At 52.0% G+C, this 12,958-nt stretch overlaps 1 protein-coding gene across 1 annotated transcript in view; it reads right to left on the bottom strand.

Annotated features, from left to right (window-relative positions):
• Nucleotides 1-1,641: 1,641 nt before the first annotated feature.
• LOC144242249 (E3 ubiquitin-protein ligase TRAIP-like) overlaps nucleotides 1,642-12,958 on the bottom strand; it is a 22,408-nt gene continuing 11,091 nt past the window's right edge. Inside the window, exons 5-15 of the mRNA XM_077777079.1 lie at nucleotides 12,818-12,945; nucleotides 11,480-11,574; nucleotides 10,875-10,988; nucleotides 9,818-9,905; nucleotides 9,105-9,194; nucleotides 8,622-8,710; nucleotides 4,946-5,101; nucleotides 3,041-3,089; nucleotides 2,621-2,770; nucleotides 2,458-2,508; nucleotides 1,642-2,246 (exon numbers count right to left, since the gene is read on the bottom strand). Of these exons, the coding sequence (XP_077633205.1) occupies nucleotides 2,127-2,246; nucleotides 2,458-2,508; nucleotides 2,621-2,770; nucleotides 3,041-3,089; nucleotides 4,946-5,101; nucleotides 8,622-8,710; nucleotides 9,105-9,194; nucleotides 9,818-9,905; nucleotides 10,875-10,988; nucleotides 11,480-11,574; nucleotides 12,818-12,945 (1,130 nt within the window). The 3' untranslated portion in view covers nucleotides 1,642-2,126. The remainder of the gene's footprint in view (nucleotides 2,247-2,457; nucleotides 2,509-2,620; nucleotides 2,771-3,040; nucleotides 3,090-4,945; nucleotides 5,102-8,621; nucleotides 8,711-9,104; nucleotides 9,195-9,817; nucleotides 9,906-10,874; nucleotides 10,989-11,479; nucleotides 11,575-12,817; nucleotides 12,946-12,958) is intronic.

The raw sequence follows: 12,958 nt of genomic DNA on the forward strand, positions 1-12,958 counted from the left end.
AAATTTTTTTTAATGTTTTATTTATTTTTGAGAGAGAGAGAGACAGCATGAGCAGGAGAGGGAAAGAAAGAGAAGACACAGAATCCGAAGACAGCCTCCAGGCTCTGAGCTAGCTATCAGCAGAGAGCCTGACACAGGGCTTGAACCCACAAACTGCGAGATAATGACCTGAGCCAAAGTTGGAGGCTTAACCGACTGAGCCACCCAGGCGCCCCAAAAACTTTAAAATTTCTAAAACTTTATTTTTATTTTTTTAACGTTTATTTATTTTTGAGAGACAGAGAAAGACAGAGCATGAGCAGGGAAGGGGCAGAGAGAGAGGGAGACACAGAACCCGAAGCAGGCTCCAGGCTCTGAGCTGTTAGCACAGAGCCTGATGCAGGGCTTGAACCCATGGACTGCAAATTCATGACCTGAGCTGAAGTTGGAGGCTTAACCGACTGAGCCACCCAGGCACCCCAAAATTTCTAAAACTTTAAAATCACCCCAGGCAGAGGGGGATGGGGGAGATAAATGAAGGGAATCAGGAGTACCCTTATCGTGGTGAGCACTGAGTAATGTATAGAAGTGTTGAATCACTATATTGTACACTTGAAACTAACATAACATTGTATATTAACTATACTGAAATTTTTTAAACAGGGGGAAGAATTTATGTCGAGAGAAAACAAATCACCTCAGACAAAAACTCTATAACCATTAAGCAACAACTCCATTTTCTCCTGTTAACTTCTATTATATTCTACTTTGTCTCTATGAATTTGTCTATTCTAGATACCTCATTTAAGTGGAATCATACAATATTTGTCTTTTGTGTCTGACTTATTTCCCTTAGGGGTCATAAGTTCCTAACCTGTAATGCTGACTCATTAGGTTCCCACAACTGGGAATTTAGTTATTGTCCCTACTTTAAAGAAACTGGACACAGAAAGGCTGGGTAATTTGCCCAAGATCACTCAGCTGGTAAGGAGGGCAACTGGCCAGCCTGACTTCACCCTTAACTTGATGCTGCACTTCCCGTCACCAGACCTCCTTAGTTCAAGGCAGCAGCAAAGGGGTCCAGATCCCATAACCAAGAGCATTACTTCCTCCCCATGAGGCTCGTTCCTCCAGATATACTGGGGGCAGCTGGGCATGCTCAGCCTGAAGCATGAGGGTACTCACCCTCATTCCCTGTGCCAGCCCCATGCTGGGCCCTGCAGAGACAGACGAACTCCCATGCAGCAGTGGGAGAGGGGAAGTTCAGGAGGCCTCACCCAAGCTGCAGGTCAAGAAAGGAAGACTTTTAGGAGAAAGTGCTCTTGAAGTTAAGACCCAAAGGTCACTGATTATTTGTCTTGCTTGCTGGGAGTTCCCTGTATGGCTATACCTGTTTACCCATTTGCTTTCCTGTCTATGGCATTTGGGTTGTGCCCAGGTTAGAGGCTGTGGACAGAACTGCAGTGATAGCATTCTTGCTAGAGTGTCCCTGTGTCCTATGAGGGGGCACATGCATAAGGATAGTATTTCTCAGTCTGAGTCGAGGTCAAGGTCCCACTTTAGAAAATTATGCAAAATGCTTTTTTAAAGTGTTGGGTGCAAATTTACACTCCCAGAGCCAGAAAGACAGGGTTCTATCATTTTTATTTTACATAGAAGTCTTCCCCCCAATCCTCTCCCCATTGCCACCCCCTCATTCCTGACCCTGCTTGGCTCTGGCCATGCCTAGCAGCAAGTCAGAAGCTGGCAGAAGTTTGGGCAGGCTGAAATTGCCTGAGAAGCCTCAAGCACTTTGGTCCATACAGTCAGCAAAAAAGACCCTAATCTGGAGAACCAGAAGCAGCCCAGCTACATCTGGCCATGAACAAGAACCTTTAACAAAGAGCAGGTCCTGCTGGTCTCACATCAGCAGTCACACGTAGGCCCAGTACGGTAGACCCAGTATGGTGGGGGTGGGCAAGGTAAGTTTGGAAAAGCACAGTCCCTGGGCCTCACCCCTACCCCCATCTTTTTGTCTCCCCTCACCCTCAGGGCTGGTTCCATCCTCCGGTCGGAAGAGGGGCTATGCCCCCAAAACCTCCTGCGGAGGCAGTCCTGGCCTATGTGACTGGCATATATCTGGGCACTGAGCAGACTCACTGTTCTCACTACCAAAAGAAGGCATCCATCTTGGCCTGGGAGGGAGGGAGCGGTGTCCTCACCCTGACTCTCTGCTTAGCCTTGGGCCTGGGCTTAACAGGCAGTGGGCGGATCATAGTTGTGTCAGTCTGAAGAAAATGTCAAGGAAGAAGCCTAAAGAAGAGACTGGAATGCAGGGCGGCAAAGGCTCAGAGTGGGAGGTGGGCAGCTCTGCTATACTGAGTGAGGTCTGACTCTGCACACCTTAGGCTGCAGCCACTGCCAGCCTGGGGTTTGAAGGTACAGCTGAGGGATGGTATGGGTAGCTCTGCTCAGCCCAATGCCACAGAACAAGGATACAGGTTGGATGAATTTTGTCCGACCTCCAAGCCCATCGAAGCCAGTCCTTACCTAAAGCAGAAGGAAGACGTGAGTGGGCCAGGTTAAAAAGGTGGGGAGCTGGCCCCCTCCCCTCCCCCTTGCCGAGGGCTGGCACTTGCCAGTTGTGGGAAGCCATACTCACGGCATCTGTGCTGTGACGGGGCTCTGCTGTGGCCCTCTTGGGCTGTTTCTGGCCCAGGACAGCGTTCCGGATGAAGACGGGAAAGGCACTAGCCAGCTCCTCATCTGGCTCTCCCACAAAGTGCTGGCCGCCCAGAGAGAGCTGGGACTCCTGGGGGGAGACCCCAAAGCCAGACTTGATGAGAGAGATGGCAGCAAAGGGGCGGGTAGGGGTGGTGGAGCAGGACCAGGATCTCTGATGCTTCACCAGGAGGCAGGTAGGAGAGTGAGTGGAGTTCCCAGGGTGGCTTCATAATGTCTTAGTCCCAGGCCAGGAGTGAGAGGCCTCTGGCAACACCCTGCCCTGTCAGAAGTCCAGCTTCACACTCAGTCCTGGCAAGGGTTGGATGAGGACTGCCTGACCTCTTCAGGGAAGCCTTACCTGCTTGGGGCCTTTGGGCACCTTCTTAGGGATGTCCTGAACAGGAGAGCTGTGAGAGTGAGACACAAAGACAAGAGGCAGGTGAGCAAGACACAAGGCCGGGCAAGCCAGGCTCAGCACATGGCCCTTGGGTAGCCACCATGTGGCACTGCTGCTGCAATGGCTGTATCCTGGGCAAGGGACCTTGGCGAGTGCCACCCCGAGTGCAGGTCTATGAACAGCTGTTTGTTACAGCTGCCAGAGTGGAGGAGGAAGGGGAAGTTGGCCCATTTTTTATTTTGTGGCTCGCACTTGGGGCCAAGCCAATTCCAATCCTCCTCACAGCCTTAGGTGTCTCACTATGTCCTGGGCTCTATGTGTGGCTGGAGGCCCAACTGATTCACCAACCACAGGGGAAAGCCAGTCATGTCCTGATATAGGCAGAAGGCACCTCATGAGCTCAGACTTAGCCCTATCTGCCCAGAGAGGGGCCACCATCTCCATAATACCTTCAGTAGATAGTCCATAAAGTACTCTCACAACACAGGACTAGGCCATCTACCTAGGTAATCTGTGCAGGCATAGTCAGGGGCAGAATGGATCACAGCTCCAAGTCCTGGCCTTTCACTCACAGCTCCAGAGCTAGACACAGTGTTTCCATCCAATCCCTGGGGACACTACCAGATGAACACCCTCTCCTGGTATTTTCCCAGGTAGGTGGAAGGAGGTTGACCTAAAGGCTGACCCTGTGTTTTCTCACAGCCATGAAGACAAGAGCAGGATCGGGTCTATCACCTCTGGATCCCTTCACTCCTGTCCCCATAGCCTGTGGTGAGGCTACATGGAGATGATGGGAAGATTCTCCGCTTGCCGCAAGTTTGGCTCTCGGGAGGCTGATGCAGGGTAGAAGCAGCCTGGGCTCCCTCACAGTCCCTGCATGCCCTGAAGATGATAAAAATGTCTCTAAAAGACCTGGCAGCCTGCAGGCCCCAGGTATCCACTTTCACCCTTTCCAATTAAAGAAGAGACAACATGAAGAAGCCAGGCTGTGCAGCAGGTGCTATCAGGCCCCCTGACTGCAGCCCACATGCCCAAGGTTTGCTTCCCACTGCTACCAGGCCTAGCCCTGTACAGCATGGGTGCCTCCACCCCTGAGGATGGGGAGGGGTGAAGCTCAGATGGCTTTCCCTTTTGCTCTCTCCCTGGCCTCTTCCATCTTCATTGCCTAACACCTCAATTTCTTTCTCTCATGTCTGAGGTTTCTGATTAAAAGGGAACTGCTCAGCCCTTGACCCCCTCACCTTAGCAATGTATACCTACATGTACGTAGGGGAGTAGTTCTTGTCTCCCTGATGAACTATACTTGGTCTGCGTGGCCAAGGAGACAACCTCCCCATTCCCAGTCCCACTGTGTCCCCAGTACAGGTCCTGCCCATCCCATTATAGCTCCCCACAGTTTCTCAAGCCTGCCCCTGTGGGCTACCCCCTTAGATGCTGGGGCCCTGGTCACCATGATTTGAGATGGTCCTCAAGCATGAACCTGAGAGGCACACAATGGAAGAAGAACTTCAGAGTCCCTGACTCAGGACTCTGGTGGGCAGGCATTCAAGGTATGGGGAGTACACACATACCCCAACACCATCAACCCAGTCCTACCCCTAGTGGGACACTTGTGTGCTCTCCAACTCACATCCCAACACTTTTGCTTGAAGGGTGATAGTGATGACTGAAAGAAGCAAGAGAAGGGCTTCGCACAGAGTGAGTACGCAGGAAAGGGAAGAAGAGGTGGCTAGAGCCAAAGTAATAGTCAACCCCAGGTGACCCTTACTGCCCTATCAGCCACTCAGAGCAACTAGCGCAGGGCCTGTGGAGACCTCTTGGTATCCTCCCTCCAGGCTGTGGACAGAGCCAGGGACTACCACTTACTGTGCTATCTCTTGGCAGAGATTCTTGGCACGGCTCCGCTGGCTGCTGGCAGGCTGGGCTGGAGGGGTGTCCACATCAAAGGTGGCATTGAGGTCAATTTCATCACCAAAGGCTGGTCGGCGAAGCTTCAGGTTCAGCATATCCATAGGGGCTGGGCTATAGGCAGAGATGGCCTGGTTACTCTAGACCACTGTGGCAGTCCAGAAGGACAACAGCCCCTGCACCATCAGAGATGGCTTGGTTCCAAGGGTCTGGAGGCCACACATGGTTCAGGGCCACCCTGCAAGGAAGCCTGAATCTCTATAGAAAAAAACCACTTGGCTTAGTGCTTCACACAGTGGTGGGACCAGTGAAAGTCTTCAAGACATGGAAGCAAGCAAAACCACACACAAAACCCAAGCGTACAAACAAAAGGTTACTGCCTTTTGACCAAACAGCCTCATTTCTCAGAATGCAGTGCAAGGGGCCAGAGAGGTGACCACAGATTGATGTAGATGGCACATGGCCCAATATTGGAAATGATCAAAATGACTCCCCTAGGGGACTGGCATTTTCATAGCCTGACTATGATACAGGCATTACAGTAGTTTTTCTGGAAAGTAAGCTAAGTAACATGGGGAAATGCTCCTATGTTGCATTTATAAAGTACGATGAGGGCACCTGTGTGGCTCAGTCAGTTGAACATCCATCTCTTGATTTTGGCTCAGGTCATGATCCCAGGGTGTGGGATCGAGCCCTGTGTTGGGCCCCGTTCTCAGCAGGGAGACTGCTTAAGATTCTCTGTCTCTGTCTCTCTCTGTCTCTCTCTCCCTCTGCTCCTCTCCACAACTTGTGCACTCTCTCTCTAAAAAAAAGAAAATAATAATAATAAAATAATAAAAAGTAATACAGAACTGCCTGGGTGGCTCAGTCAGTTAAGTGACTCTTGGTTTTGGCTCAGGTCATGATCTCACAGTTCATGAGTTCGAACCCCACATCAGGCTCTGTGTTGACAGTGTGGAGCCTGCATGGGATTCTTTCTCTCCCCTTCTCTCTCTGCCCTTCCTGCCCTCTCTCTCTCTCAAAGTAAACAAACGAAAAGAGAAAAAGAAAAAAAAGAAAACTGCAGCCAATAGGATTTTTCTAGCCCATCTAGACCTGGTGGAGCTCCCTAGCTCCTGTGGTCAGAAAACTCTGGGGGAATGGCAGGGCAGTCCCAAGAACATCCCTATTTCCTTCCCTTAGGAAGGAACCTTTTTAGGGCTGCCCAAAGCCCTATGCCCACTGCTCAAGGACAGGGGGATCCATTGTGAGTGTATCAGTCACTGGCCAGGAGCCCACTGGGTCATGCAGATCAGAGAAAAGGGAATTAACTACCTGCACTGATTTGGATGGCTAAGCAATGTGGGAAAACTGGACTATCTCTTCCTTTCCCTGGCCAGGTCCCCGGACACTCTACCCTTTCTTGCTTGCAAGTGAAAAGAAAGGTCGTACAAACACACCTCAAACCAACGCCATGTTGGTTGCTTTGCTTCCCAGCCCACTGAGAACTACAGCATAAAGCAGCAGCCGCGAGCAGTCATGACAACATTTTTGTAGTATCTGTTATTCTGCCACTACCTACCACCCCAGAGGGCCAACAAACCTCATCACACCCTGCTCTCCGCAACCAAGCGACAACCCCCAGCCAGCCCGAGCTGATGCCCTGGCGGCTCCTGCATGCCTCATCCCTGAGAGCCAGGGCTCACCCCTCACAAAAACTTCTAGGTACAAATGGCACAAGCGCTACTTTTCTTGCCATGGGATTTAGCCTGTCATGCTGTGTGGCCAGGGGGCTTTGGGGCTTAGCCATCTAACCCCCCAGCTTGTCTACCCCACGAGAACACAAGCTCCCAGAGGACCGAGAGGGCCTGATATGCAGCATACGCTCAGTAAGAACCTGTTATAGAAGTCTAAGCCTCACTCCAGCCTGTAGTGGTAATGAAAGTAAGCAAAAGCAGGTCTCTGGGAGTCTGGAGGCATCCCTCACTGTGGATGTTGGACACAGAGGACAAGTGTGTGGAAACAGTCTGAGGACCATGGAATGGGAAGTGGAGGGAGCACCGTAGAGCTCGTAGATAGCAGCCCTGAGTGATATCCTAGCAGAAGGATTTCTACTCCCTGCCTTGAGGAAGCTTAAGTTCTAAATGTTTGACCACTTTGAGACTATCAGCTCCCTAAGAATCAAGCTCCTGACAGGGCTCTTGAGCTACCTGGGGCTTCCAAGCTGGCACAGCCAAAGGGCTCTGAGGGTGGAGTGCGAAGGAAGGTTCAGACACAGAGGCTAATTCATCAAAATCAGCCACACACTGGACCTCACAGTCACGTGTCCATCACACCCCCACAGCTGCTTCTCAGTCCAGCCAAAACTGAGGTGGGCAGGCAGCTCTGGCTCTATAAAGAGACATGGGAGGCTCTGAGGTAAGAAAGGTAAGAAAGAAAGGACAGGTTGAGGAACTAAAGGTCCAATGAGAATAAGAAGTGTTGCTGTTGCTTGTTGGCACCCACTCCTCTGTGCAGGTGCTATGGTACAGGGAAAAGATGGTGCGTGTAAGGAGGTTGGTGGTGAGGGACACAGATTAAGATGTGGCTCGCTGTCTACTCATAGTCATAGCAGGACTCTAGAGCACCTCTGTGACGCCATGGTGCCTGACACAGCATCTAAATAGGTTCTGCCTGTGCTGAAGAGGATGCGCTTAATCCTGTTGAGGACGCTAGGGAAGCCTCTGCAGGGCAACTGACCCATCAATGTGGACAGGAGCTAATATACAGAGAGGCCCAGAAATGGGAAGGCAAGGGATATTCTTCTGGGTTTGACAGTATTATTTGGCTGAAGCCTAAGATCTACTATAGCTCCCAGTCTGGCTCTCAGAGTGCCTTGGCATAGTGCAAAGAGGTCTAGGAGTGTTTGGTGGGAGAGGAATGACATGATACCCGGTGTTGATTAGCTGGGCAGACAAGAGGAGCAGGAAGATGGGTCACAATCCTCACATGGAGGTGGTGGCAAGGGATAGGACCAGGAAGTACCCCACAGGTTAGATGGGCAGACTCCAGCAACTCATTCGATACGGGGAAGGAGCATAATGATTTCCCAAAGGACATTGAAAAGTGGCTCAAATAAAAGGCTGGGTCACTGGGTTAACGTGTTTTCTGTCTGGACCATCAGCTGGGCATCTAGAACAGCCCTGATGCTCTCACCCAGTTGGCTTCTGTGAAATACCCAGGAGGAATGGGCAGCCAGTCCTGGCAGGGACACCCATCCCTCTGCCTCCTGGCTCCCTCTGCTGGAAGCTTTAATGCACACATTCCTGAGCCCACAGGGGAATTATTTTAATAACTGGTTTTGTGTTTGTTTCAGAATCTGGGGTGGACAGATGCATTTAGTAAGCATTCCATAAACAGGATTCCTGAAGACAGTGCATGCTCCTTCCCCTTCCCTGCCCATCCCTAGGTCCTCTGTGGCCTATCCTGGCCTCTTGTCAGAGCCCAGAACTTGCCTCAAAGCCCACTAAATCTTGGCTATGTCCCAGGGCAGGAGGCCCACAGCCTACAGGCCCACATGGACCACCCACCTGACCAAAGCCACGAGTAGTGAAGACCCTTACCAGGGAGTTCTTCCAGCTTATGACCCCTGTACCACCCCAGAAGGTCAACAAACCTCTCTAAAACCAGGCGGTTTACAGTCTCACTGTCCACTGGTGGCAGGTTCAGGGTTTCCTGCAGCATCGTTAGCTTTTTTTTCAGGCTCTTAGGAAAGGAAAGAGAAGAGTGTGAAAGGAAGGCTGAAGCAGCAAGTCCGGAGAGACGGCCAAGGACATGAGCAACATGCCTGCTGGGAACAGACCAAGGCCTGAACCCCCAACATCAGGCTCAGGAGGCCAGGACTACCCAGCCTCAGAATCCTCTCTGGGGAAGCCTCTCCTCTGGTGACCCTGGGGACATAGGTACAGGACAGGTGTCTGTCCCCTACCAAGGAGGCCCAGGCTCCAAATCAGGGCCAAGGTGCGTATCCTAACCCACTCTGACCCAGCAGGATAGAGGGAACCCAGAACCACTGCCACTGACTGGGACACAGATTCCCAGGCTCTTGGAGGAAACACGAAATACTCCTTATTCCCGTCTGGCCAGGGATGTCACTTACCACGATTTCCTTGTCAGCACTCTGTAAGTCCTTCTGTGCTGACCTCAGTTCCAACCTTGTTTGCTCTAGTTCAGAGTAGACTGTCTGCAACTGCAAGAAAGTGTAGGGAGTAAAGGACAAGCCAACAGGTGGCCCTAGGCTCTGCCCCCACCTGCTGCCACCAGTGCATGCTCAAAGGAGCCCAGGGTCCAGAAGAGTCTGAGGACACATGCAGAGACCCTTACCTTATGGGGCACGGCTTTAAACTGTCAATGTCCCTCTGGAGCTACCCAGGAACAAGGGCTTCGTTCTATGCCCAACAGCCCATGGATGTACTGGGCCCAGAAATAAAACAGCTGTGCTGACTGAACCAGATTCCAAGTAGGTTCCTCCTACTCGGGGCCCAGTACAAACACAGGCCTCTGACACTGTCACCTTAGGGATCTGTGCTCTCCAGCCACCTGTGAGGTGCCCAGGAACCAGGAAGAATATAGGGGAGCGTAAGCGTGCACGTATTGGGAGCGATGCCTGCGTGACCTGCCACCCTCGGTGGACAAGCCACAGAGCCAGAGCCAGAGCCCGAGCCCAGCAAGGCCCGGTAACCAGTCTCTGTGAATCACCCAACAGCCCCATGGAGTCCGTTGCACCATCAGGCCCCATGGCTTTGCTCAGGAGACAGGAATGAGCATGACAAAAAGCCACCTCTCCCCTCATCCTCTGCTCCCCACTGTTACCTTGCTTTTGGAAGAAAATAAGTCCTTCTTCAGTTTGTCAGCCAGCTCCCCTGAGGCCTTCCGTGCCTCTTTTAGATTCTCATACTCTCTACAAGGGGGCCAGGGAAAGAGACATCAGAATAGGACACCCTGCTGGTCAGACTGGGCCATAGCACCAAGCAAACATAAAGCCCGGGCTGTCCTCTAGGCCAGCACCTGAGCACAATAGGGTGGTGTCATGGAAGATCCTGCAAGGAGAGCTGGGGAGTTCTGTCCCCTGCCTGTCGTGCAGGCACTGGTGATTTGAGAGGGTGTGCAGGAAGCCCTGCCCTCATTAAGGCCTCACAAAGAGGCCCCCTACCTCATCTGTCCCCTCACAGGGGACATCTGGGATCTCCCGTGTTTATAGGCCAAGTTGCCCCTTTCCCCCAACCTCACCTCCACAATAGTGGAGAATCTGAAACAAGTTTCTGATGCAAATCAGGCAGAGTCAATAAGTGCTGGTGGGAAACAGGCTCCATTTATCATGATGGGGCTTACAGAGCTCAGAGAGTGGTGCTGAGCCTCTTAGAAATAATACTTCTAGGGGCGCCTGGGTGGCTCAGTTGGTTAAGCATCCAACTTCAGCTCAGGTCATGATCTCACAGTTCGTGGGTTGGAGCCCTGCGTTGGGCTCTGTGCTGACAGCTAGCTCAGAGCCTGGAGCCTGTTCCGGATTCTGTGTCTCCCTCTTTCTCTCTGACCCTCCCCTGCTCATGCTGTCTCTCTCGCTCAGAAAAAAATAAAACATTAAAAAAAAAAGATAGAAAGAAGTAACACTTCTAATTCACACTCATTCTCTCAATAACCCTATGTGGCAAGTTATTATTATCTCCATTCAGAAAGCTGTGGGTCAGAGGCTAAGAAACTGGCTCCTGGCCACATTGTGAGAGGTAGGGTCAGGGTGCAAACTGAGGCAGCATAGCTCCTGAGCTTGCTCCGTAACTCTGCCTGCCCTGCTGTGCAAGAGATGGACAGCAGACGGATTGGATGCCATGGCTTAGCTCCTGGGCTGGGTCAGAGGGGCCAGAGTACACACTTCTTGAGGGACACACAGTACACGGCCAGTTGCTCCACCGCTGACTGTCCCACACCCATGTCTCGGATCATCTCCTCCACCTCGGGCCGCTGGCTCTGGAGTAGGAGCTCAATCCTGAAAAACACCCAGCCCACGGCTTTTAAAATCTGGAGGCTGATGGGTAGGTACCCAGTACAGCTCTGCTTCCCTTTGCTGCTGTTGCTATGGTGACAGCCTGGGCTGCCAGCATGCTCTAGCAGGCGGGTCTACCCAAAGAAAGGCCCCACAGCAGAGCTGAACACAGCTGCAGGGATGCTGCTGGGGAAAAATGGGTGCTGACGGGTCCTCAAGGTCAGGGATCCCTAGAGAAAGGTTTTTGGAGCAAAACACCGGCCAGGTCATCAGGCCACAGGCAACAGGAACAGGAAGGAGTGAGGCAAGCACCCCCCATGGGAAGGAGAGGTCGAGCAAGGAGACCTATACCCATACCCAGCTTGCCTGAGCCCCATGTGGCCTATGGAGATTTGAATCACAGAGGTGACCCAAGCCCCCTGTAGTCCTGAGAGTTGTGGCACTTGGGAGCCATAGGAGCAAGGGCAGAGGGCGGTCCCCAGGTCCTAGCTCACCGTTCCATGGTCTTCATCTTGCTCCTGAGCCGGCGGGCCTCCTCCTGTGCTTGTTTGGTCTCGTCCTGCTGCTGCTCCAAGTACTTCATCTGCTTCTGAAGGGCAAACACATCCACACAAACCTGTTGCTTGGACGATCCCAGGGACCACAGCTAAAGTCATTAGGAGAACTCTACTCTAGAACTGTCTCCTTTTCAAAATGCTGATAACCATGTGTACCTAGCCCCCAGGGAAGAAGGTGCCTGGGCCCCACTCTGGCTTGTGCTTTTTCTGCTATGAGGCCCTAGGCCCAACTGTTTCCTCACCTCCCTGCTTGCCTCCTCCTGAAATATGTTACCGCAGGCACAGCCCACTGCCATCATCTACAGGCCCATTGTGGGCTGCCAAGGTCCTATGACTTAAGGGCTCATGGTGCATATTGTATAGGAATATGAAGCAACACAGATCCAGGCCTCACTATCCACCATCTAGACCCTTGGACAGTTATCAGGGTAGAAGAGATGAGACAGAGGCAGCTGGCCAGCCTGTCCTCAGCACAAAACCACTCCATCTCTGACCTGGGAATGTCATCAAAGAATCCTGCTCTGCAGCTAGGTACTGATTCACTCCTTCCCTCCCACTGGCCAGGCCATGTGATTCCAGCCCAGCCACCAAGCAGGAACAGTGACAACGAAAACCCTGGGGCCCTGTCTATTCACAAAGATGGCTCCCTTTCCCTTACAAATGGCATCCAGCAAGGACTGCTCCTTCCTACGAGGCCAGCATATCAATTGTGGGTTCAGATCAATCGCCTCATGCCCCTTAGAGAGCAAGTGGCTCACCAACCCAGGCTGATACAAAATTCATCTGGGTCTAGAGCTGCTTGCTCTGCAGGCTTTGATCTGCCTGGTCAGCTCAGCACAGCCTACTTCAAAGGGCCCCTGCTCCTCCCTGGGATGCTGTTTGATCTGGCTCCAGAGAGCAGCCCAGCCAAGGACTAGATGCTAATGGAAGGTTCTTCTGTCTGGCTTCATCAGTGGAGTACAAACCACTTTTGGAAACAAGGTCCAGCCTCACTGAGGTCTTGACTGAGCAGCCCTTCCACAAAGCACTGGGAAGTCCTCAGCTGTTCAAACTACCTGGTACAAAATCCAGGAGTACACCCAATCTGGCCCTTTGCTTATGGGCTGGATGGGTACAATATGGGAGGCCTGGGAAAAAAGGGATTTGCCTTCATATTACAACTGCATAAATGAAGATAATGACAAAAGCAGAAACAGAAGCTAAGCCTAAAGTAGTAAGCCCAGGATCAAGCTATGTCTCCCAACCGACTTATGCCCATAGAACCTGGGAACCAACCTTTAGGGTGGAGCATAGCATTTCGGCCTTGTCTAAGGCCTTCTGCAGAGATTCCACAGTGGCGTTGCGCTCTTCCAACGTGTCCCGCAGAGTGTCAATGATGGCCTGGCTATCTCTTTTCTCCTTCTCTGGAATGAGGGG

The sequence above is a fragment of the Crocuta crocuta genome, unplaced genomic scaffold, assembly GCF_008692635.1.
Source record: "Crocuta crocuta isolate KB4526 unplaced genomic scaffold, BGI_CrCroc_1.0 scaffold77, whole genome shotgun sequence".
Lineage (NCBI taxonomy): Eukaryota > Metazoa > Chordata > Mammalia > Carnivora > Hyaenidae > Crocuta > Crocuta crocuta.